The sequence below is a fragment of the Triturus cristatus genome, chromosome 7 (assembly GCF_964204655.1).
Source record: "Triturus cristatus chromosome 7, aTriCri1.1, whole genome shotgun sequence".
Taxonomy (NCBI): Eukaryota; Metazoa; Chordata; class Amphibia; order Caudata; family Salamandridae; genus Triturus; species Triturus cristatus.
The window spans coordinates 1568713961-1568739365 of record NC_140590.1 but is presented as its reverse complement, the minus strand read 5'-3'; the positions used below and the strand labels follow the sequence as shown (position 1 = coordinate 1568739365).

The window sequence follows — 25405 nt, the reverse complement described above, 5'->3', positions numbered from 1 at the left end:
TTTTTATTATCCCCCCAGCAAAAGGAGCGCTGGACCTCCGCAGCGCCGAGATGCCCAGGATCCCTGAGGGAATCCACAGTATAGGGATTCCCCCGTCGTGCTGCTCTTGGAGCGGGTGCCCATCCGCAAGGATGTGCTGTTGAGCGAGAGCCCACCACGCTTTATTATTTACCCTCGGGGTGCCACTCCGCTTATGCCTGCTTTTATCTACATGGCGGGTGCCCACCCCGCATGTGGCTCCAGTTAAGACGAGAGCCTACCCCGTATTGCAGAGAGAAGAGGAAACTGCCGTCGCGATCTCGGCGACCAGGAAGTCAGGCAACCTTGCCTGCCAAGTGGCGGGACTTCCGCGTCCGTGAAAAGGAGTCCCGCCGGAAGCTGGAGGTCCGGAGCCTTGCGGGCTCCATCTCGAATTCCCGGTCCCGTGGAGGGGGACTGGGTGAAGTATGGCGCAGGGTGAGGCGGGGCTCCTGTGGGTAAAGGGAGAGCCCCGCCGGCACCAGCAGCGAAGGGAGACCAGAGGAGAGCAGAGTCCTCCCGCAGAAGTGCTGCAGGTCCCAACGAGGAGTCCCGGGGCCCGGGTGAAGTGGAGAGTTCTGCTGTGTGGAGGGTGCGGCGCCGGGGGCCCGAGGCACATTGACGAGGCCAGCCCCCGCCACAGGAAAGAGGCCACACGCAAGGAGCCCGGTAAGAGAGGGCTCGGGGGTTATCCTTTTGTGTTAATTCCCGAGCGGCCCCACTTGACAGCGGGCCGCTCCAACAAGGTTCATTTATTCCCAAGAGCATTATTGGTGCCCGCAGCGAGGTACATTGTCGGTGCCAGTGAGGGCACAGTGCCTTTGCCATGAGCGGAACCGCCGTTGCGGGCCGCTCCAACGTTATCTGCCCATCTTTGTTTTCAAAGTCCCCGAGTAGGGCTTGGGGGCATTGTCGGCACACGGATGGTGCCGTTCAGAGCCAGTAGGCTCCAGTGAAGGGGGGCATATTTGTTTTAAGGGCCAGAGGAGCCCGTGGTTGCCTCGGTTGTGGCCTTAATTGTTTTAGAGCCCCTTGTGGCTCCAACGTTGGTCCATTTGTCTAATGAGAGCCCGTGTGCACCAGTGTATTGTGGGGCCTGATGGCAGCCCCAGATGAGCTCCCAGACGCACATTGTCGGTGCCTGGAGCAGTGTAGGGGCCCTATTGTTTTTAGAGCCCCAGTGGGACTTGAGATGCACGTTTAGTGCCAGTGCTTGTTTTTGCTAGCCATCTTTCCCAGCTGCCCAGCAAGTAGTGGGCAGCTGCAACATTTAGGTCTGCGCAACAGTGCGCACCCTTGACTTGCGCTGCTTAGGCAGCGCGCCCCAACATTCTGGACACAGGGCATTTGAGCCCCCTTATTGAGAAAGCCAGTTGGCCAGGGGGACAGAGTTGTGTAGGGCGCCAGGCCCTAAATGTGATTTATGATTAGGATGTTAGTGTCTAATGCGTTTAGACTTCTAATGTGGTTTTGGTGCTAGGAAATGTAATTCATGCAGTATGTTTTGCGCACCCTGTGTTATACCTCTAAATGTGGTCTTTTATGATTATGAGGTGGTTATGCATATCATGGTTTGTGCTAGTGCGATTATGTTCCACTGTGTGAGTTATGCCCCTAATGTAGTTATACTTAGGAGGTTAGGGTCTAATGCGTCAGACTAATGAGAAATTGCATAATGTGTTTACACCCCTGTGATGGACGCAGGATAGGTTTTATACCCGATTCTATTGTGATAATGCTGAGGTCATTATTGCGCCAGTAGTTACTGGTTGTGCTCTACAGTGATAATTTGTGTTAGTATATGTTTTACATGTACAATTGGTGATTTGTGCTGATTCTGACAGTGGTCCATGTGGCCCTGTCCTGTGTAAATAGTCCCCTGTAAAATTCTGCCCAGTGCCAGTTGGCACCGTGTAAATTATGTGATTATCCTCTAATGTGTCTATTATAATAGACAGGCTATTTTTATATATAACCTTGTGTGGAGTTTCCTTTGTGGTGGGCCTAGGGTGTTGTTGCTGTGTGCGCGCGCAAACGCTTTACACATTGCCTCCGGGATAAGCCGGACTGCTCTTGCCAAGCTACCAAGGGGGTGAGCAGGGGTTATCTTTGGCGTGTAACTCCCCAGCCCTGACTAGAGTGGTGGTTTCTGCCTGGCTTTGGCGCAAGCCCTAGCCAACCAGAGATCCCATTTCTAACAATCACCCATACTTTCTGGCCAAGCTGAAACTCACCAGTGACCTTCTGGTCATACCACCATTTAGTGACCTCTCCGGCTTTTAGATTCGAGCCCATCTTCCAGAAGAGCTTCATCTGGGTAGAGTGCCAGGATATAGCTTACTACATCTCGGGGACCTTCCTGTGAGCTTGCTCCCAGCCCTCTTTTAAAAGGCTGAGAGGCCCTCTCATAGCATGCCCATTTATAAGTTTAAAAGAAGCCGATGCCAAACCCATTTCGGCGATACCTCCCTGGCGGCAAAAAAGCATGACAAGAGTACACCCCACTTCCGCCTCAGGCGCTCAGACAGGCTCATGTTCATGCCTTTGAAGGTCTTGTTGACCCTCTCAAAAAGAGGATTAGTTTCCTTACAACATGGACTTCATGTATGCTGACATGAAGTTGCTAGTGTGGTCCTCCTTGGGGAAACCCCCACACAGGTAAAGATTCACAAGTGACCTGCCCACTGCAGGCACAATTACTGTACTCAGAGGTATAGCCACAGAGTACCATGGTCCACCAAGACAAGGATGCCCAACAATTTTAATGTGCATCCGTTCAAAGGAAGTGCCAAAGACAGACAAATTGCTGCAGACAAGCCATGCACTTCCTCACGACTAGCCACTGGCCTAGCAGGTAGGTCATGACCTGCAGAACACATCGGAGGGCAATAAAGTGGGTGCTAAGCCTTTCAAAAGGTCTTGCGCCACCCTAAGTGACCCACAAGGGAACATCAAGAGTCAGTTCTAGTAGGAAAAGGCTAACTGTAGCACTGGGGTAGCAACAGGCTCAAGAACCTTAGGCTCGCTATTCAGGCAATTATTCTTTCAGGAACTCAGGCTATCACCAGAGGCGTTGCCAACTGCCTAGGCATTGGCCTGCTGCCATAGGCCCTCTAAAGTAGGGCACTCAATCTGCACCTTGCACAACTCGTTCCACGTTGGGACTCCTCCCACGTGGGGACCCCGTCTGCCAGTTGGATCAGCACTCCCCTGTAGGTGCCAGGGCAGACTCTTCGCGGACAGTGTGAATTTCAGGGGCAGGCTTCCCACACCCCTTCCCCTCTTTTTTTAGCGGGTACCAGAGTCACTCTTCCAGCCCTCCAGACTACCCTCTCGGACAGCCATGGACTCCTTGGTCAGGCACACCCACTCAGGAAACCCTAACATCTCCAAGTGGTACCTGAGCTCCACATTCTTCTAGATGGTGAGCTCTAGGTAACTGCCAAGTAGACTCCATAGGCATGCATGGTGTCACAGCTACCCTCATGCAACTAGAGACTCCTCCCCACTCCTTTTTTTTTTAACCGGAGACTCCCCCCCCCCCCCCCCCTTTTTATTTCTCCCGAAAATGAGCCACTGGATAGTGACTGTTTTCCACTGCAACAGCTTCAGAAATGCATTAGCGACTGCTTGTTCAGAGGTCACCATCTGACAGCTGACATGCTGGCTCCAATGTCCGAGCCTCGTCCCATTGGTGGTGACCCACTGCTTGTATTTCTTGGTGTTACTAGGCATGCAAGTTCTCTGCACAATTTCTCCGTCACCCAGGGACATTATGGTAAATCCTACACGATCTGTGGTAATACTCTATCCCCCGCTTTATCTGGGGCAATCCCTCAAGCGCGACACTAACTAACCCTAGGGTCTGTCCACCAGTGTGGAGCTGTGCCCACTTGGCACCCCCCTTGTAGTGTTCAACCTGCTGAAAATCAAATCACTTAGGGGGTGAGGATTTACCATCAGGGAACTATTGCTTAGGCAGAGATTGAGAGTCTTGAACCTTAAAGCTAGTTTGTAGGTCTTGAGTAAACACCTTGTTTTTGTTCACCCCGTCCCTCCTTCCTTTTCTGGTGGGCATCCTGATCCAGCAGTCCACCACTATAGCATGCTCCCTGGTGACAGAGCAAGTCACTACTGTGCTTGCACTGATCAGCAAAATAAAGACTGTACATGCTCTCTTACAATCAAACTGGACAGACCCTAATAAACCTCTCCTGCCTTTCACTCAACCAGTCCCCACAATACACAATCAGCTGGGGCAGAATGTGGCGTTTCCTAAACTTCTAACTGTACTTTGCAGGGGTATAGTCATACTTTGTGTGTGGTGGGGGGGAGGGGTGCAGAGATCTCAACCCTCACCAGACATCAGGAGGGCATAGGGTGTCAGACAGAAACAGCAAACAGAAAAAGCAGAGTCCAGTCACTACTGGTCAGCTTTTTGCGTCCCTGTAGCCACAGTAAGTCAGCCAACTGATCCTTTGAGTTCACTTCCTTGTCCTAGACACGAGGGAGCAGATCCAAATCTTCCAGGCACCTCAGTTCACAGAAAATGTCCAATCCCCTTCTGTTCTTACACAGGTTTAGAAATTGCAAGAGGGTTCCTGGTGATACCACATCTAGGCCGCAACACTGACACTACCAATGGGTTAAAAGAAACCCAACCACCATTAGATGTATTTATAAGAAAAGAAATTGACTTTGGAAACTAAGCACCTTTCTGGAGTTGGGATTTAGAAAAGAAACGATTTTCTTAATTTTAAAAAAGACAAAAAGTGACAACCTTTGAGAAGAGATATGGAAAGCTTTGATGCCTGCTGTTTACCAGGCAAATCCACTTGGTGCATTTAACCAAATCTCCATTGCATCCGGCCTCCAATCATACCTACATTCTGCAGGAAAGTGCCAGCCCATTTAACCCAGACTGATGCCAGTGTTGGATTGAACACCAAAGGCACTCAGAGGACATCTTAGATATGGCCCCTGAAAAACAACCTAACTTGTGTTCAAGCAGAGTGGCTGCAACCCCCAGACATGCATCTGTACACCTGGGTAGAGAGCCTCTAACTCATTGTCCTTAAAGTACATCTTGGAAAGAGGTGTCATGCCTCCTCCCCCAGGATGGGCAGGGTCCACGAAGGGAACGCTACAAAGATTTGCCGCGTTTGTAAGCAGACCCTGCCTTTTGCTCTCCTGACAACGCTGCACCCCCCCCCCTCCAGTTCGGACACCCACTTTGAAGGAGAATCTGCTGGAACACAAGATAGGTGTACCTCCTGTGCCAACTCCACCCCTCAGGTGAAGATGGCGAGGCACACCTCTCATCCACCCAACCAGAGAAAAGCTTATTCTCCCCCCCCCCCCCAAGCCCTTACTGAAGGGTGGTATAATAAGGCGTGTTCTCTGCACTCTCCCCCGTGAGCACTGGACTTGCTCAAGAAAAAAAAAAAGACTGGCTCATGCCAAGTCTGCACAAGAAGCCCACGGCCAGTTAGTGACTAAACACCATAGGATTGCATTGGCTGTTTAGCCTCTGAAAAAGTTCCATGTGTGGAGTCGTGTTTGTATGGAAAGCAAAGTAGTAGTTCATGAAAGTGGTTTACCTACCGTGGTCTAGGAAATGTCCCACTGTGGTATCTAGGAATATAAATGTGAATGCGTTGTCTCCCGTAGGAGTAACGTCGTTTACGCAGCACTCCGTTGTCGTCAAAATTCAAATAATGGTGATCCAATTAGTAATGCATTCTTTCGCAAGGTGTTCTTTAATTCAGATTGTGAACAATTTCTTTGACATTCATACTATTTCTAGCATAGTATAACCCATATAGGTTGCCGACAAGTTCATAATCAAGTTCAAAGTATTTCAGCCCTATGCATTTCGGGCGAACCCTTCTTCAGGGGACTTACATTTCTGAAAGCATAAAACATTGTTCAAATAATCAGGTACAACACAGATTTCATCTGAATACGCTCCAACCGTAAGGTTTAAATGAACGTTTCGAATTACACTGTTTTTTGTAAAGAGACTATGACTTCATGCATACCGTTTTGTAAAATGAAAACACCCATCACTGCCACTGGTTAGCTGGATACAAATGTTACAGGTTCTAAAACATAAGCACTTTCCTCACTTGATGTTTTTTCACGCTCCATTCATTATGCTTTGACCATATTACATTAGCGTTGTTTTGACACCACGAAATTTGACAACAACGTACAGATTACACCATCAACGCATCTACTGTTAACGTTTTTCGTATTTTATTTATCGAATACGGGACGTCATCATCGTTCCGTAGCACCTTCATAGACCCTTAAATACCTATTATACACACCCTGGTGTTGTAGATGTCACATCCACACAGGTGATATTCATTATTTCTTCTTTTTTCATTATTCAATACTTTATTGACACAGGCATTTTCATTCATCGAGAATAATTCTGATAATACAATTACCATCAAATCTTAACGCATGCAATAGGTCAACACGATGACCATTACAGTTTCATTTAACACACGTTTTTCGCCACACTATTGTTCACAACGGCAGTCTTTTTTCACTTTCTACAATCACGTGACGAGTGATTCACGACACCGCGAATATACAAGGAAGTAAACACTTCCGGACTTCTAACGCTCGATTCCACCATGCCACTCGACTGACATCCCATTGCGGTAAGACCCCTAACAACCGTTTTCACGGTTTGTACAGCTTCGCAAGACCGTTGTTGTACCCTGTTTACTAATCAGCATCGCCTCCCCTTTTCTCTAGACATTCTTTTCCAACACTTATGGTTTGCCACGACAGACCGATAAAAAATGACGCTTATCTTTTGACAGGTCAGTTTGATCCCAGTTTTTGATTTACCCGGTAATTATGGTATCATTTCCAACACTCTAGCGAGTTCTTTCAGTTCGCATCAATCACGTTTAAACAGGAGTTCCGTTATATCCACGAAATTCACGTTGTTTGTCACAATTCACGTTTTTTCTTTGACAGTGTTCCCGCACAAAGCCATCACCTTATAGCATTAATTGCATTAATCACGTTTAAACAGGAGTTTCGTTTCATCCTCGAAATTCACGTTGTTTGTCACAATTCACATTCTCTATGACAGTGTTCCCGCACAAACCCACAAGTTTGCTATCACCTCATTGCATGAATTTCACATCTACATAGTCCGGCACTCTTCCGCTCACAAACCAATGTACTTCTTTTTAATAACAAAATGGGTGCTAGCGCAATATGTTTTGACAATTTTGATGAAATCTGTGTTGTACCCGATTTGAACATAATGTTTTATGCTTTCAGAAATGTAAGTCCCCTGAAGAAGGGTTCGCCCGAAATGCATAGGGCTGAAATACTTTTAACTTGATTATGAACTTGTCGGCAACCTATATGGGTTATACTATGCTAGAAATAGTATGAATGTCAAAGAAATTGTTCACAATCTGAATTAAAGAACACCTTGCGAAAGAATGCATTACTAATTGGATCACCATTATTTGAATTTTGACAACGGAGTGCTGCGTAAAGGACGTTACTCCTACGGGAGACAACGCATTCACATTTATAGTCTTCACCTCCTGGCTCAGGAGGTCATTAACCAGCCACCCTAAATAAATCCAACAGCATCTACCATAAACACAAGGAGTGCGACGTTCCACAATCCAATTGGAGTATCCATTGATTAGAACAAGTAATCCCAAAGTAATTTAAAATGGTTTTAAACTTTTTTCAAACTTGTAACAAAGCCCGTTTTCATTCAGCTTGCATCTTCTTGTGAACCTGTATTTGAAAGCACAACTGAACTTACCTGTACCAAGTCCTGCTTGGTTCTAAAAAATAAAAGAAATCATACAAAACTGGTCTGAGTTCATCCTTTTAGTGTGTCATTCCTTGCCTGAGTGTACAATAAATGCTTAACACTACCTCCTGATAAGCCTTACTGCTGCCCACACTACCACAAATAGAGTGTAAGGTGACATCTACTTTAACCTCTGTAAATCTTGGGGATCGACTGTGCACACTATACCTTAACTTTGGTATAATTTATACAGAGCCAGCTTCTTAAGTGTCCAGTCTACCACCGCCATACAGTATTTTGGGCGCTTTGCACAAGTGACACTCACTAAATCTTTAAAAATTCCTCTGTTCTCCTTATTGGGTCTATTATGGTCGTATTTCGCCCAGAAAAATGTGCTTGAATATAATATTGGTTGTGAAGTTGTGTTGTGCGACTTTCTACTTGTTTGAACTGCTTAAATACTTAACACATTGCTTTAGATTGAAGCCTCACTGTTTTGGTAAAGTTACCTAGGACTGAGCACAGGTTTATATAAAATGAGACATTTAGCAGGTGGCTGCCTTATTCTTAGTTCACCCCAAATAATCTGCTTTCCTACAGTACATCATTAGACCTTGAGGGGCAATTAAACTGTTTAACGTAAGGGACTAGTAACCATTTAAAAAGTAAACTGATCACATCCGATTCTCCTGGTCTTACATTCATAGTATAAAACATGCAATCATTTTTAGGTCTTGCCCATCAGATAAGGGTCTGGTTGCAAAATCCCTATTGTGAACTTAAAATGGGTTTTCAGCCGTCCCTTGTTTGTGCATTTGCCAGGTCACTCATTTGTTTGCATTTTAGGTTAAGCCTGCGGGTAGCGCGCATTAAAAAGGGGCACTTAGTCCACCCATTCCATTAATGAACATAGTCACCACTTTTCTTAACTGCCTTCAAATTTGGCAGGGCGTCTGAGGAGTCTATTCCTGCGTCACTTCAGTTATTTGTGTGGGGCAAGGATTAAGGACAAATTGATTTAATGTCCTTTCTCTGCTCACGCTGTGATTAAGGTATTTCTTTTTTTTTCCTCTAGCACAAACGTGACTCAAAGGAATTGAATGAAGTGCTTTAGAAGAGCACAGGACTAATAGTGTGCATTCGTTTAGTCTCTTTTCACTCCAGTAACTTAACTATGTTGGAGTCACAGTAGAGTACAGCATAGCTAAAACACCTTGCCAAAACCAATAGCTCTTGTATGGGCGAGAACCATTTGCTTTGCCAATGCTCTTTATTCAATTGCTTGCCCTAGTCTTCCTCCGCTGCAGCATAGCCTTCTACAATCCTTTTGACTGGCCAACTTGCATCTTTCCACTGCTCACATTTAGAACTTTTTTTACGGGCTTATGTTGAAGAGCAGACTTTAAGGGTTGTTTTTATCTTCTCACCCCACATATTGCATAAAAGCACAAGCTATGTCACAGGTCTTTAGAGCTCTGAAGGAAGGGCCATCTGCCACACAACTTATCTAGCTACTGAGCAAGGTGGTGAACTTTCTCCTTGAGGCATATACATCTGCTCTTTCAGATGAGCAAATGGCTGAATCCTCTGGAAAGTAAATTATACTTGGGCAACTGTTCCTTAATACTCGGACATTGCCTTAATCTTTTTTTAAGTTGTCCAGAGTGAAAATCATTTGAAAAAAGCAGCAATTTATAAAAATTAAACCTGAAATTCAATCTAGTTGCGAGATACCATATATTGCGCTGGCTTTTTGTTCAGTATTAAGTGTTTTTTTTTATATAAACAAAGTTAAAGATTGGAAAAGCAAGTAGCTTTGCAGTTAAGTTTAAGACAATACCCATTTCGCTTGGTCTATGCTAGTTTTCCACTGCAGCAGCATACGATTTTAAGGACGTGTGAGAAAGCATGACCAGATAGATGATGCCCCAAGATGCTTTTAACGAATTCAGCTCATGAGCCCATTTCTTGGTCCATAGTAGCCCACGCTGCCCTCTGCCCCGGTGTCCCCAGCAAGAACCATAGTGGTATACGGTTGGAGTGCATAACAAATTATCCAGAAGCTTTTCAAACAAGACCATGGACACGAAGCCCAAGACTTGAGTGCTTTTAAAGCAGAACCTCTGGTAGGCTCAAGATACCCAACATGGTCATCCCAAGGACAACTACTGGTCCCTTCAGCCATTAGTCTTAGATCGCACGGCCACAGGAAGCCTCCTTCGCAGCGTAAAAAGACATCTGATCAGGCGTAGAACCTCTGTATGGCTGCTACTCTCCTCCTAGATTTGGATAAAATATCCAAGTGTGTGAAATTAGGCTGTTGGTGTAAATGGCTGAGCTTTTTTCACAGACCACCATAAACTTAGGCCATCCAGTAGTTACGAGATTCACAAAGTACTACTGATCAGGGAGGCTGAACTGAAGAGCATCACCCAGAATGTGTAGCCTGCAACATCTTAAACCCACCACACTTAAGAGGGTGGTTGCCCAGATCTCAGTGCTTAAACGGAATCAGAAGCCAGCACCCCCACCCGGCCACTGGGGTTGTACTCAATTATGCTGGTAGTTTAATATTGCCAAGATATTCAAGTTACTAGTGGGCGGGGGTTGCCATTTGTTAAACTTTAGAAGTCAATTGGGGACCAAGTCTGAACTAACCATATTTATTATGTCAAAGTCTGTTCAAATTGGGAAGCAATTAAGCCAATGTTTTTGCACGGTCTTCATGAAGGCAATGGGTAGAACCTGGGGCAATATGAGAAAGGAAAGGAAGAGGTGCAAACTGACCCCCAGTCCAAAAATATCTATTGCTAGAAAATCCAAATGTTGTATTATCCGTTTGGTAGCATGTAGTGCTGTAGACTCAAATGCTCTACATACTCCAGCTATCTAGTAGAGGACATGGACATTTGCAAGACTTTCAGGTTACGACATGCTGTCATTGTACAGGCCTATTATGCCACAAAGAGGAAAGGTCTCCACTAATGTATTTCCAAGCCCCCTTAAAAACATTCAGGACATTACCTGCTATTTTTACATCTGCAGATATCAGGCCTGCACACCCAAAAAAAACTACTTCGCTGTTGCAGCTTCGATGCAAATAGAGCCCCATTATCCCTACTCAGATTTCAACATCATGAAGGTAGTGTTCTCTGATAACTAGCTGACTGCCTCAGTGTGTAGTGCACAAAGCTACCCTTACTCTGCACTCTATATTCTAACATGCGATTGGTGCACATGTATACTGCCAACTAAGGGAGGAGTCACAGAACATGTGACTTGAAAAGCCAAAAAGAATAACGCAAACGTCAGAGCCCTACACTATATAGCTGGAGTATGCAGATCGTATGCATTTACAGCCAGCCACTCAATTTTACGGCGGGCGGGATTTACCAGAACAGGGCAGAAAAGCTTTTCAAAAACATATGGATGGCTCTTTGGTCAGTTACCAATAATGCCAAAGGGGAGCTCTACTCGGTCTATAAAAACAAATCATCTCTCCTTCCCACAAATGGTTTACTCTGATCAGCAGGTAAGTAATGGTGCATGCCCCACAAATACAAGTGCTTATGGATCAAGCAAAGAGATCAGATCAATTTTAAGCCATCGAACAGCAACTACCAAAACCTTGCTGGACTGACAAAGACGGTCAAAGGGTTCATATAATGTAGATAGTTCTGTAACGCAAGTCACATCCACAACAGCAATTAAGAACAAGACAAAGCTGTAACTTTTCAGAAGTTTATTTAAAAACAGTAACATTTACAAGTAAATTAGAAAAATGTACACAAACAGGATCTTCTGACCGTTTTCCTCTAGGCTGAGACACTTTCCACGGCACTAGGATCCCAGCAACAAGAAAGTGTTAAGACTAGACATCCATTCACCATATGCAGCACTCCACGATGAACCTTTCAATCCACGAACAAGCCAACATCACTAGACTTACGGCCTGGGAGGCCGCATGCCAGGTGGTGGACCTATAAAAGTCAAAAAAATTATTAGTCTTGCAAGTTAAGTTTTTAAAACATGCCATTTAAGGCAGGGCTGGATAAAAGCTACAATGATGGCACCATTTAAGAGGACACTACAACCTGCCTGCAGGTCATCTAATAAAGTAATTGGCGCAACCTTTCTAAAATCACTCCTTTGAAAAACCCACCCTCAACGCACCCAGTGCTGGATTTTAGAGTAATCGTGACAAAATTGCAATTCTTAACTGAACTCAGCAAGTGGCATAATCCTTAATCCACAAAAGTAATGCCGCTTTAAATCAGAAGGTCATAGCTCCTGAATCTTGACCTCACCTCTCATTCCAGGGGGTGGGGGCCTCATGCCAGGAGGCGGCATTCCCATTGAAGCACCTCTGCCAGGGGGCATGCCCATAGGTGGGCCCATTGGTGGCCTCATTCCAGGGGGTGGTCCCATCATGCCTGGAGGAGATCAGGGAAAAGAAAACTTAACAACAAGCTAAAAGGGAGACAAATCTGGACAATTTGTGAGCGCAATAAAAGTCTGGAGCATAGAAACAAATCCAGCATGTCCCCACCAACCCGCATCAACTCAGATTAAAACTAAACCAGTGTTCACATCAGGTCATCCATTTAGACCCGCATTTTTCATCTGCAATAACAGTTTCTTGCATACCTGGGGGTGGTGCGCCTCTGCCCATCGGAGGGAGTGGTCCACCTCTGCCACCTGGCTGGTAAGGTGTTGGTGCTCCCGCGATACTAGCACCAAGGGGCCCTCCTCTGCCCTGTGGAGTCATCACCTGTGAGGCAGGAACACCAAGTTAAGCATTTTGTGAAAAAATAAAATCTGACTTTTCACCAAGATGTAATACGTCGCTATTGTGCACATTAATCCGCTTAATGGATGCTCCCCGGACCAACTACAAACCGTCAGTGTCTAAAACTATGCTACTCGGACAAAAAAAAAAAATCCTTATGTTGAGGGCTGTAGGCTATAACCCTTACCTGCTGGGACGGCCCACCAACACCTCGGACTGGACCGGCCAAGCCGGCTGGTGCCTGTGGCATAGGGGCACCTGCTGGCACTCCTCTACCTGCAGCACGGCCAACGCCAGGGCCTCCTGCAGCTCCTGCTAGTGGAACACGGGCAATACCAGTCTGCAAGAAAAAAAAAAATATATATATATTACTAGCCAGAGCGAAGGGACAATTTGGCAACACCATCAAAAACAGGAACTGCTTCTTTATACTGCTCATTAATACTTTGCAGGGCACCTAGCCAACTTCAGAGCCATGCTCAATAATTCTACTCTATTCCGTAAAACAAGAACTTAAATGTCTGTTTCTTGGCTGACGTGTTACTCGGATACAGGGACGTATAGCATACTACACGTGTGTGCTTTAGGGGGCCTTACATGAAGGAAAACCCCTTGTCTCGCATGAGCCCCCGACCCACCCCATCCCCCTTAAATAGAGCACGCACAGCCCAGTATTAGGTGAACAGATAAAACAGCGACCGTGACTATGGCCAAAGTACACAGCCCCTGCGTTCAAATAATTATGTCTCTTTAGGGGAGAAAGCAAATCAGCATGCTAGTTTCCAGAAATACTTTAATACAGATAAGCATCACTTACATCTTTTGGGGGTGGGCCCTCTACGGTCATGGACACCAAGTTTTCCCCTCGGAGAAGCACCAACCCCAGGACTCTCTTCTCTTCACGTTCTGGTTGTTTAGAATTCTTGGGCCTGCAAGACAGAAAAATATATAAGTCTGATGCCAGTTCCATCCTTACATTTATAACAAGCATTTACAATGCAATAGGTCTCGCATTTGTTAAAGTTGGAGCTATTGGCATTGAAAATGGCAATGTTTTTTACTTTATTTGCAGTAAAGTAATTATATTTACATAGTGCTATTGCCATTGGAATGACCTTGCGGCGCTGGAGAACGAGTTAAGGGAAATAAAAAGCCTCTGATGAAGGAAGGAACAGGGTAACGAGGAGAGCGGGGGGGGGGGGGGGGGGGCAGGAGGACAAGGAGAGGGGCAGACCGCGAGGTACCAGTGGGGGGATGCCATTAGGAGAGATGAAAGGCGGAGTCCGGAATGAAGCAGAGACTATTAAAGGAAGGGGCAGGATGACAGGGAGAGCCCATGAAGTGCCGGTGGGGAGTGCCATAATGAGAGACTGAAAGATTGTGATACAATAAGTGACTGGGTGAGAAATGGAGAACCTCTGGTGAAAGGAGGGACAGGATGACGTGGAGAGATAGCCCGTGAAGTTTCGGAGGGGAGTGCCATTAGAAGACAGGCTGAGGTGAAAGGAGGAGCCCACTAAGAAGCCCAGAGTTTCTGGTGAAAGGAGGTACAGTAACAAGGTGAAAGGAGGGACAGTGTGACAAGGCGAGCGGAGAGACTGCCATGAAGTACTGGTGGGAGAGCCGTAAAAAGAGACCGAATGGATGAGATGAAGGAGAGACTTAAGGCTGGGATGAAAAGAGGGACTGGCTGAAAAACAGAGCCTCAAGTAAAAGTAGGGGCAGAATGACGCGGAGAGACAGCCAATGGGGAGTGCCATTAGGAGAGATGAAAAGCTGAGGTGAAAGGAGGAGTCCAGTATGAAGCAGAGACTCTGGTGAGGGAAGGGGCAGGATGAAAAGGTTGAGTCCATGAAGTGCCAAAGGGAGTGCGCAATGAGAGACTGAAAGATTGTGATGAAATAAGTGACTGGGTGAAAAAACAGAAAGCCTCCGGTGAAAGGAGGGACAGAATGACGAGTGGAGAGATAGCCCATGAAGTACTGGATGGGAGTGCCACTAGATCATAGTGGAAGGCTGAGGTGAAGGGAGGAGTCCACTAAGAAGCCGAGAGACTCTGGTGAAAGGAGGAATAGTGTGAAAATGTGAAAGGAGGGACTTTGTAACAAGGTGAAATGAAGGACAGTGACAGGGAGAGCGTAGAGACAGTAATGAAGTAGTGGTAATGTTTTCACGTATGTTATTTTGTTTACAGAGGAGGTTTATTGTAAATTAGAGTTAAAGCTATTGAGGCTGTAAATCAAGCAATCAGCGCTCAGGAGACAGCGGGAAGGAAAGTGGTTCAGCGTGGAGGAGGGGTGGGGAGATGAGATCCTGGTACAGGAGAGCAAGTTGGGTTAACAGTGAACAGCAGGAGGGGTGTGATCTGGGTACAGGAGAACGAGCGGTTGGCCCGGAACTTACAGAAAAGCAAATCAATTGGGTTGCCAGTGTGAAACAAAGAAATGCCAATTTTTAGTGAAAGGGACTGTCCTTAGACAATGAAAGGCACGCTTAAAGTCAAAGCATCGCCATTTAGAAAATAAATAAAGATACAAGGCGGTGCTGATTGCTCGCTGCCACACATCCCTGTCCATTTTTCCATGTGTGTACTTACTTCAACGTCTGAGTCAAAACACACATCAGTGGGTATATGAGCCTTTTGGATCTGACAACAAAAAGGTAACAAGACAAGCCTGGCGGAGCGTGGCGCGCGCGCCTGGCGGGGGCGCGGACCCTTTGAAGTGCGATGCCAAACGGATTGCATGGCGGCACGATGGACGTGATTGTGCGCGTGCTCGCCATGCAATCCGCTTTTCGGAGCGCTTTTAAATGCCCCTTACTATAGTCTCGCTTTGCGATCGCTTACGCGTTAGCAAGGTGATGTGTTTTTTTTTAAATACAGATTGTGATGGTGCCATTGCTTTTCCTAAAGGGAGTGCTTACTGCAACAGGTGAAACGTGGTTCTCTGCTAAGAAAAGAGGTAACCAACAACGCAGCCGGTGCAATGGCTATGCCACACCGCTCCTCTTCAAGAACAAGCATTTACAATGCAATGGTCTCGGCATTGGTAAAGTTACAGCTATTGGCATTGCCCATGACATTTTTGTTTATAAAATATTTAAAGAAACGGCATTGTTATTTACAATGTCAATAGCTTAATCACTCTCAAATGCGAGACCTATTGCATTTGCACACACACAGCCACCTACACACTGATTAAGCTATTGACATTGTAAATAATGCCGTTTCTCTACACGTTTTAAAAACAAACAAACAAAAATATTGTCATGTAACTTTAACAATGCCAAGAACGTTGCATTGTAAATGCTTGTTAGCGTGTATCCTTGGACTTTACGAATGTAATTTCTAAACTTGTATATCGAAGTCGTGTTAAGTGCAGCTGCGACACTCGATCCGCCAGTAGAGTGCATATGTTACCCGCTTAGCACCAGCTCCCCGCGTCCGCACACAGAGTGGGATTCAGCCGAAACATTACAAGTGCACCCATACCACCCTTGCAGAGAAGCTGCACGGCCTCCATAGTTTACTTTCAAACACTGTGGCAGCAGACTTCTCTCTCTCAACGTGCGTTTATAAAGCCTGGGCGGAAATACAAAAGAGCCCAGTGAGAGTGGAGCGATGACCAAGTCCACCTTCGAAGAGAGAAAGGGGGAGTGGCCTCCATAAAATTCACTATACCGAAAGTGCTGCGACCTTCCTTACACTCACAGCTTGATGTGTTTTTAATGGAATTTGCTTTTGTGTTCACAAGTTCACATAACCTAATAAAACAAAATTGCAACTCTGGAATCGAAGACCGCTAAACGTGTTCTCCGGTTGCCTGCAGCATGCCTTGTCCTCCAGCAGGTGGGGCTGCACCATACTAGTCGCGGGAACATCGCCGAAAGCCGGGAAGAGCGAGCGCGCAGGCGTATTCAAACAGCAGACAAGAACCTAGCACCCTATTCTCGCAACTATAAAGCTTTTCGCAACGTTTTCAACCCTCTGCTTTCACCGGGAGTTCCAACTGTGGAAAGAGTGAGCAAATAGGTGGCGGTTGGTTGCTGTGGCACGAATAGGTAAGGTCAAGCACTGGTAATAACGTCAGTCTGTCTCTGAACGTGTCTCAGCGAGAAGGAAGGTATGCTTATTTTTGTCCATTAGTCTGTCTTCTCTGTTTATTCGGCTACCTTCTTTTTTTCAGTACTGAATGACGAGAACCCTGCGACGTAATGTTGGACGTATAACACCTGCGTTCGCAAGATCTGTGTACTTTCTAACCAAATTAACAAGCACAGCACTGCCTTTCTCCGAGGCAGAGCAGAAATGCCTCGGAGAAACGCAGTGTCGTTTTCGGATTCGGGGGCGTGTTTTGCTGTTATTTCCTCTTGCCATTGGCTGGAGGAGATAATTAAGACTTTCTGCAAAAAACACGCCCCCCGATCCGAAAAGGACGGGGCCTGATCGGAGTGACGGGACCTCTTCTCCAATGGCTGGCCAGCATTGAAGAGGCCAGCCAATGGAGAACAGGGGAGAAGAGGGGCGGGTTCAAGCCCCTCTTCTCCAAGTCATTAAATCTCGGATCGAGACTGCGCAAGCGCAGCCTTCGAGCAGAGACCTAAAAACCCGATTTAACACCACACGTGTCCCTTTAAGATTAGACCAAGTGGTTTCATTTTTACAGATTCCTTTACTCTTTATAGGTACTGGTAAAAGGCGAGAACAGGACAAACTAGACAGTAATCAGATAGAAAAGTGTTGATTGGGTGATGCTCGTTTTCAACGATAATAAACGGAACCCAGCTACCCACGGAGTTGTACCCGTTACCTGTTCTGCACATCCCCAAATATTTACCGAACTCAATGGCCTCACGGGTGGTCGCCCTTACCAACCCTGGATTTCTGGAACCTTTTATGTATTCTAGTTCTTACATGGCAAAAAGGGAGTCACTTACTACATATCAGCCAGTAAAGAGGCAAATCTACAGTTGGGCTTTTAGATAGGATGTTCTGCTCGCTGGAAAAGCCACCTGCGTGGTAAGACACGCACGCTAACCTGAAGCACCCGAGCTGCGCGTGGATCTGGAACTCTGTTCCTGAATGGGCATGCGACACACAACCCCGGGACTAGCTTGATGAGCCACCATAGACCGGGTGAGTAGCCAAAAGTACATCCCTCATATTAAGCTGCGCTACTGTTATCACCCACAGTTGCCAAATGTGAGCGTGGCGGTGGAAGCATACCAGATTGTTGAGCAGCAGAGTGATGCCAACACCAGGCTGCAGCACTTCTGCCCCAGTGCTGAAGTCACCAGACTACGTAGTGGAGCAAAGAGGGAAGACTTACATTGTGGCTTCAAACAAGGTAAGATTCCGAGCTGGAGCTCATTAAGACATAAGGGCTAAGGTGTGATGCACCACATGCGAGAACTGTGCAGACTTGTAAGCACTGGTTATGAACTTCGTGAACCGAAGCCAAGGGCAGATGCAGCAGTGGAGAGTTGCCTCCTATACAACCCAGACACTTAAGAATAGTGAGTGAGCCTAGATGAAAAGGGCTCTGCGGAAATCACTAAGCGTGGCTCTGCAGGGGATCATATTAATTATTTTTCCGATAGATGTTAACTGTTGTGTGCAAGCCTGATTTACTGCAATTGCTGGAAAGCACATAGAGTTGCACTTCTGCACCCAACACCGGTTGGGGTTCAAAGATTACTTGATACATAACCCAGGTAAGCTGCACAAAGTGTGAACTATAACTAATACCACTATCAGGGTGGAAGGAGCACATAAGAGCATGGATTGTGGTCCTCTGAGCTAAAGTGGTTGACCAAACAGACTACTGGTGCTCTTACTGAACAGTAACTCGTGGTTCATTATAGATCTACATAACAATATCTTGTCACCTAACACGAAGAGCATATTTAATATAATTTGGGGGTTAACTTCCAAAGACTACTACAGTAGATCAAGCTAAAAAAGGTGATAAAGATTACTTCATAATCCAGTGTAGGGGGAAAAACATCTGGCAGATGAACAGAGGAAACATCTGTAGGACAGACCTATTATACTCAATGAATTTTAAGACTGAGTAAAGTCCTTGGCACCAAAAGCATTTCATCTTGTCTAAACTTAGTAAACCTGAATAGCTAACAGAAGAGGGGCAGAAGGTTGGGAAGGAGGTACAAGTAAATATGCCAGACCAGAGGAATTTTACAATGTGATTAACTAATGCTCATTAAATTGTATTAGGAGCACTGGGTTACGATAAAACATTTAAAGTATTAGTAAGCAAGAAACGGCAAAGCCTATAGGCCTCAACAATCTTTTTAGCGATTCTTTGCAGCATGGCCAAAGAACAAAACAGCCTATGATGCAGTATATCATGTAGATGTGCACACCACACGTGTCTGCAAAAAGAAGCAGACTTTATTGAGCTGAATTGGATTGGTAAATAAAACCAAGCATGTGAATGCGCACAAAATGATGCAAACACACTGCACATGTGCATTCCTGGGGAGTGCTTAAACAAAAAGCTAGTGCCTACTAAGCGGGCAGTGGAAGGACATATCAGCGGCTGGCACGAATCAGGGGTGGCACTGGTGTAGCATAGAAAATACAAACCTTACCTCCTCGCATCTCTCCTTCGGCAAGAGCGTGGGACTACGGAACAGGAAGTGCACCTGGGCTCCCCTAAACAATTACAACACTGCAATGTAGCGCTGCGATTGGTCTGAGTGCCGTGGTTTGGCATTCAGACAAACACTAGGAGCCTGGGCGTGTTCTCCACCCAGACTGCAATATGTAGACAGCTGCCGAACATTCATGCACACTTACTGAGTGTACCGGCCACCCTGCTCCGAGTGTAGCCCAGCCAAGCTGCCGCAGCAGGACAAGATAAATGTTTTTATTTCACTGCTGCAAAGCAGTGGGGCAACGCTCCTCTGCCTTAGCCGAGGAGCCGCAACTCGTTTATGTGCCAAGGGAGGGCCAAACGCACAAGAGCCAAGTAAAACCCACACAAGCAAGCAACAAGCAAACTAACAATGAAGCCAACCAAAGGCAAGCAATGGGTAGGTTCAAAGCAGACAATGTTTCAACAGGCAGATCATGCGTCTAGCATGAGAAAACAATTTCGTACAAATGAGAAGGACACAAGTAAATTGGTACGGTCTAGAGGAGGAACAGACCGTATTGGTATGCCATTAAGAAGCATCTTATTAGGGTTGAGTGTTAAGCCAACCGATGGTAACCAATTGTTGACGTTGGAGAGGGAGGCGGCCTGCAAGCGCCTCTGCATACTAGGTAAACCCACAATGTCTTTCATAGCCAGACAAGCTTGTGCTGTCTGGCAGGGTCGACATAAGTAGAAATCGGTGAAAAGCTATTTAGACTATACAAATGTCTTGTCCTATGTACGATACCCAAACCTGACAATGGAGCAAAAGTTTCAAATTGCACAGATAACTATATATGTTAGAGCAGATAAATCAGCTGTCCCATCAAGCATGTACATGGTTCACTATACCACCACGCACGATAACACAGATTATGTAACATGACTATTTAAGAATTCGAGTCTTCCTACCATTGCACCATGCTTGTGAGCCAAACAATGGAATATGCTAAAACATTCTCTTTAGCCAGCAGACATTACGATTAACTCTAGATTACATAAAGTACTTATGGCAAAAAAAGTGATTAATTCTGGTAAAACCGATTATGCATCTCTCGACTAGTGCAAAACACTCAATGCTCTTACTTGATCTTTCTGAACTCGTCGCAGTCGCACAAAATTAGGTTCATGTGCTTGTCGAAGGCTTTGAAAGTTCCAATGAAGATGCGACCATCTTGCAAGATACAGCGCATCCTGAAGTCAATGTGCTGAAGCATCTTGCTGCTCTTACCCACAGTCTGAGAAGAGAAGTTTAAAGTTATTTTAAATCATAACACACACCCCCCCCGTCATAACTTTATATACACAAAACAAACACTTGCTACTGCCGATCCTTAAAATATTTCACATTATAGAAAAACACCCATGAGCCTTCGTAGTAGTGGCCTTATAAAGGTCCCCGGAACTATGAAATTCTGCGACTTTTTTCGTTTAATTGTAAATTTGCCACGTCAAGTTTAGCACAAACGGACCAAAGGTTACCAAGAACTTTTGAGCGTGTGCGCAGCGGAAGGCCCTTCACAAACGTTAACTAGTAATCTTTCAGTTGCTTTTTTTCTATTGGTTGGTAAATAACGGAGTAACGCCATCAAAAGAATACGGCGCATTATGCTGCAGTTTAGTCGACCATGCCGCATAATTTCAGTGACTCCCACTTACCTCTGATATTGGAGGGGGTGGAAAAGCTCCATCTCAAGTCACGTTCTGTAAGTGGCACCACAAAAGCACATACTTTACCTGCTCGCACAACAGTTCTACGCAGTGTACCTGGTCACCCCTCTACACTGGTAGAGGGTACATGTGGATGGGGAACAGACACTCTTCTAATGTGAGGCTGCAACAGCCACAACTCGCTTTCAATAAGGACATCACAAAGAATCATGTTGTAGCCCTACCCAAAAATGTAGTATCACGAGAGGGCAACCGTGTATTAAGAAAGCTGTTGTGCACACTATGAGACTTCAAAATAAAACCAAGCGTTAAGAAAGGGTAGTTTACATTCAAAACTGAACTAGAGTTACGACTTCGAAGTTTTAATTTGCGACCCTAGCCTGATTCGTTACAATAAACGTCATGGTTTAAAATAGCACGTTCAAAATCAACTAATGGGAGGTGGATGGTGTGAAATACAGGAGGGCTGTAGAGGTTCGCTAGTTCAACGTGCAACACGCAAACATGTCGACTACGAATAGAAATAAGGTTGTGCAAACACTGGGTAAACTGCTCAATACGAAAGCAGAGGAAACGAGTCTAAAAATTGTACTTCGGTCTCACGAATCTCGTAAATAAACTGCCGAGGGGCGGTAGTTCGTTGCAGCTCACAGGCCCGATTCCCGTAGGGATAGTACATTTTCCAATGGCTATTATATATTGCCTATCACATTCGTGTGAAGAAGACGACCCTCCATCAACGATATACCATCCACCGCAATTACGGGCTGTTGGGCAGGACGCCATTGGGATAGGACGCGAAATAGGTTATGCTAATCTACAAAATAAAGGTGCATGGGTGAAGTGCCTTTGTCAGCGTCAAGGGTTCCATATGTTGCCAAGCTCAGGTAGTCGGGTCTAGAGCACACATAATCCGGGCTGGCACAATTGACAAATGAAACCAGTCTTATACAAAGCTCCTTGAGCTAATAGAAGATGGCGTCGGGCGAATTGATTTTCACGTTCGTCCAAGAGCGACGCAAGTGTTTAAACCATACTCCTTTCGTGACAATGGTGCTGCAGCCCAGTGGTATAAAACGCATAGTTTGGTGCCGAATTAAAAAACGCTCTCAATACGGACCATAGCAACTCGGTCACGACTCACTACTCTTCAAACCAAACGAGAGGCTACACATCACCACCTTCCTACGTTCACAACACCCCCCCCTCCTCCTCCTCCTCCCCGAAAGACGTCCTCCTAAACAACCGTGCTGCACCACCCATTTGTGGATTACATCCGTCCATACACCGCAGCCAGCATCAACTGCTCCCGAGGCGCCCATTACTCTTCCCCTCCTGGGCTCGAAGGAGCATTTCGGGCTTCAGACCTAGAAGCAGCGCTGCCTTCTTGCCCGGGCAAAAGATAACTCCCTTGCGAATAAAACGACGCCATTTCTTCGGGACCTTGCACCGGACCCGTGGGCCCAAATACCCCTATGATTTTCAGTCCCGGTGCCCTCCCTCAATGAGAACCCTGATATAACCCCTTTGACGGGCTAGAGGGGCACCCCAAGCAGTCTCTAACTCCTCCTTACCATGGTTGCGGTTCGGATGCCGCCGATCGGCGACGGATTCTACTCAGGAAAAAAAAATTCCACCACGGACTCAACGTCCCGCCGGCGGTTACTTATACAGGAAGTGACGACTACTTTCCGGAAGCAGCTCAGAAGAAAGCTCTCTTCCGGTGCAGCCTAAATGGTGTTCCCCTGATATTCCAATGAATAATTGAACCCCATAAGGAGACATCTCGGAAAGCGTTTCGGTTTGGGCTGCCCGCACCGTACGCACATTGAACAGAAATGGCCGAGCAAAATGCGATATCTATCGAATGGACTAAGAGAACAAAGGAGGAACTTTTCATATATCGTGATCCGGACGGAATATTTATCATGAGCGCCGGAAGTAGTGTATTGATTTAGCTATGGAAATTGAAATAGGACTACATTAATGCGTGATCTTTGGCAGTATTCGTCAAATGCAACTTCATTTGCTTATTGTTCTGACTTTGCTTGTTATACCCAGGGCAGCTGAAGTCTTTTTCACGACCGGAGACTCAGTGGTGGCATCCTCTCACCTTGTCGCCTCACCCGAATCTCACAAACTCAGACGAAGACCATACCAATTTCACGTTTAAGGAAGAATTATCATATGAGAACCTTGAATACGTTAATTGTTAACATTCCAGACTTGGTTTTTATTTTATTTATTTAGTGCATTTTTATAAAGCGCGGACATTACCCAAAGGTGTCAGAGCGCTTTACAATAGAGCTAGTTACGTTACAAGAGAAAAGTGGTACAGAATATAACATTACACAGACTAAAAATGAAGGGTACACAAACACAAAATCCAACACAGCACGCAGGGGTGAGGGATGCACAGGAAAAAATAAAAATTTACAATAAAGAGCGAATTTCCAAGAGGGGCCGGAGTATGAAAGTATTAGTTCTGAAAGTGTCTGTGGAAGAGAAGAGTTTTGAGTTCAGCTTTGAAGATCCGGGTAGAGGAGGTGGCACGGAGCAATGGGGGAAGTGAGTTCCATATTCTCACCGCATTGCCTGAGAAGGATTGCGCCATCGATCTTTCCCTTTTGAAGACGGGGGGGGGGGGGAGGCTCAAGCAGAAGCTTTTCCGCATTACGAGAGGGTCGAGAGCCTCCGGACAATTTCAATTTATTTGCCAGGAAACGAGGGGAGGACATGTGCAAGGCTATGTGTGTGATGCAGGCAGTTTTGTAAATAGATCTTGCCTCAATCGGAAGCCATCGAAGAGAGGACAGGAAAGGAGTGATGTGGTCGCTTCGTTTAGACCCTGAAATGAAGCGAGCTGCTGAATGGAGGATGGATTTGAGAGGGGAGAGGTGGGATTTGGGTAGGCCCGTCAGAAGAGAATTGCAATAATCCAGTCTTGAGAGAACCAGCGATTGTACCAAGGTTTTTAAGTCATTTATTTCCACATTTAATTTTAGCTAACCCATTAAATCAAATTGCGCTTGTCAATAGACACATAATGAAACAGAACCAGCAGAGTAGTTTTCTTAAATTGTATTGCTAGTTAGATTCAAATAAATTGCATACAACCAAAATTTGTAAAATAGTTTCAGATTTACCAAGCAATTGCCACCTCTGCAAGATCCAGCTATGAAGGAACATTATCTACCTCAGCCGAGGAGGATCTGTACCCTAAAATGAGTGAAATAATAGGAAAAATCAGTTGTTTCTTATACCAACCCCATTACATAAGTTCAGTGAATTCCAAATGACCAGTTCCAGTTCATGGACAGAATCGTCTGTCTCTGTCTGTACTGCAGTGTCAATGCCACAGTTGCTCTGACACGAACCCTTTCACCTGTCGCCTATATATTCTGTAGGTGTGATGGAGCGTGGGTTACAAGCTTTGGTCACACCTACACCTAATACTCACCTGGGCCCAGACACATTTACACAATAAGCTAGTTAAACCCCGCTGGCATCAATTTTGTGTATTACCTGTTTTCCAATATTTATCTTTACCAAGTTTTACCAACTTGATAACAGTAATTTCCTTTCCTCAATGAATCAGGTTGCTGGGTTAGTTTAAGGTAGAATGACATTAACCTTTACCTTGAATAACCACAGACTCAAGAAGTTTTGAAAACCTTTATCTAAATTAATAATTTGTGAATCAAGAATCAATTACAGTAACCACCTTCACCTCAAGAGGCAAAGTAAAGTCAAGTATAGCAAAGTTACAAATGATCAATGAAAACGCTACCTGAAAAAGGTGGGAAAGAGGGAGAGCAGGTATAAACACAGATTTGAAGATTTATATTTACTTATGGTCAAAGATGAACCCAACTCCTTAAAGATGGGGCCAGATAGAATCTCCAGGACAGGATACAGATAGAAGAACTGGCAGATTCACATCTGGGAAGGTGACCTCTTCTAATGTGCAACACCAGCATTGCACCCCTCTCCGGTACTACTCTCCTCGGATGTCCCTCTTCTGCAATCCCTTCTAGATGGTCTGATTATCGACCAATATCTCAAACTCTGGAGCAGAGTTTCCGGCAGCTGCAGGGTCTGAGACAGCGTCTCGGACAGAATCTGGAGCAGCATACGCGTTGGGTCAGTGACGAGTCAAAATGGAAGATCTGACAAGTCGGACAAGTTCTCTAACTAAGTTACCTCTTTTATATTATTCTTTATTCATGTATCACCCCCAACATATTAAAGTTTGTGTTTTCCCTTATTCTAATTGGTATGGGCGAGGAGGTGAGTTCATCACACCATACTAAAGTAATGTTTTTCTCTTAGGGCAATTTTTCTATGTACCCGCCCCTTAATTTCCTTTCCCATAGCTTTATTCCCACCCGCATTTCACATTATGCTCAATAAGAATTTGCAACAATTATTTTGTTTCAAGCTTTAGGTCCACAAGTTCAG

At 45.5% G+C, this 25405-nt stretch overlaps 1 protein-coding gene across 1 annotated transcript; it reads right to left on the bottom strand.

Moving 5' to 3' along the window:
* Positions 1 to 11552: 11552 nt before the first annotated feature.
* Positions 11553 to 22783, bottom strand: SNRPB (small nuclear ribonucleoprotein polypeptides B and B1). Its single transcript, XM_085619397.1, has 7 exons — positions 22519 to 22783; positions 20360 to 20511; positions 13432 to 13543; positions 12802 to 12954; positions 12473 to 12596; positions 12133 to 12258; positions 11553 to 11805 (listed from the first exon to the last, which is right to left on the bottom strand). The coding sequence occupies exons 1-7, from the start codon at positions 22519 to 22521 to the stop codon at positions 11771 to 11773; spliced, it is 705 nt and encodes a 234-aa protein (XP_085475523.1). The 5' UTR covers positions 22522 to 22783; the 3' UTR covers positions 11553 to 11770.
* Positions 22784 to 25405: the final 2622 nt, after the last annotated feature.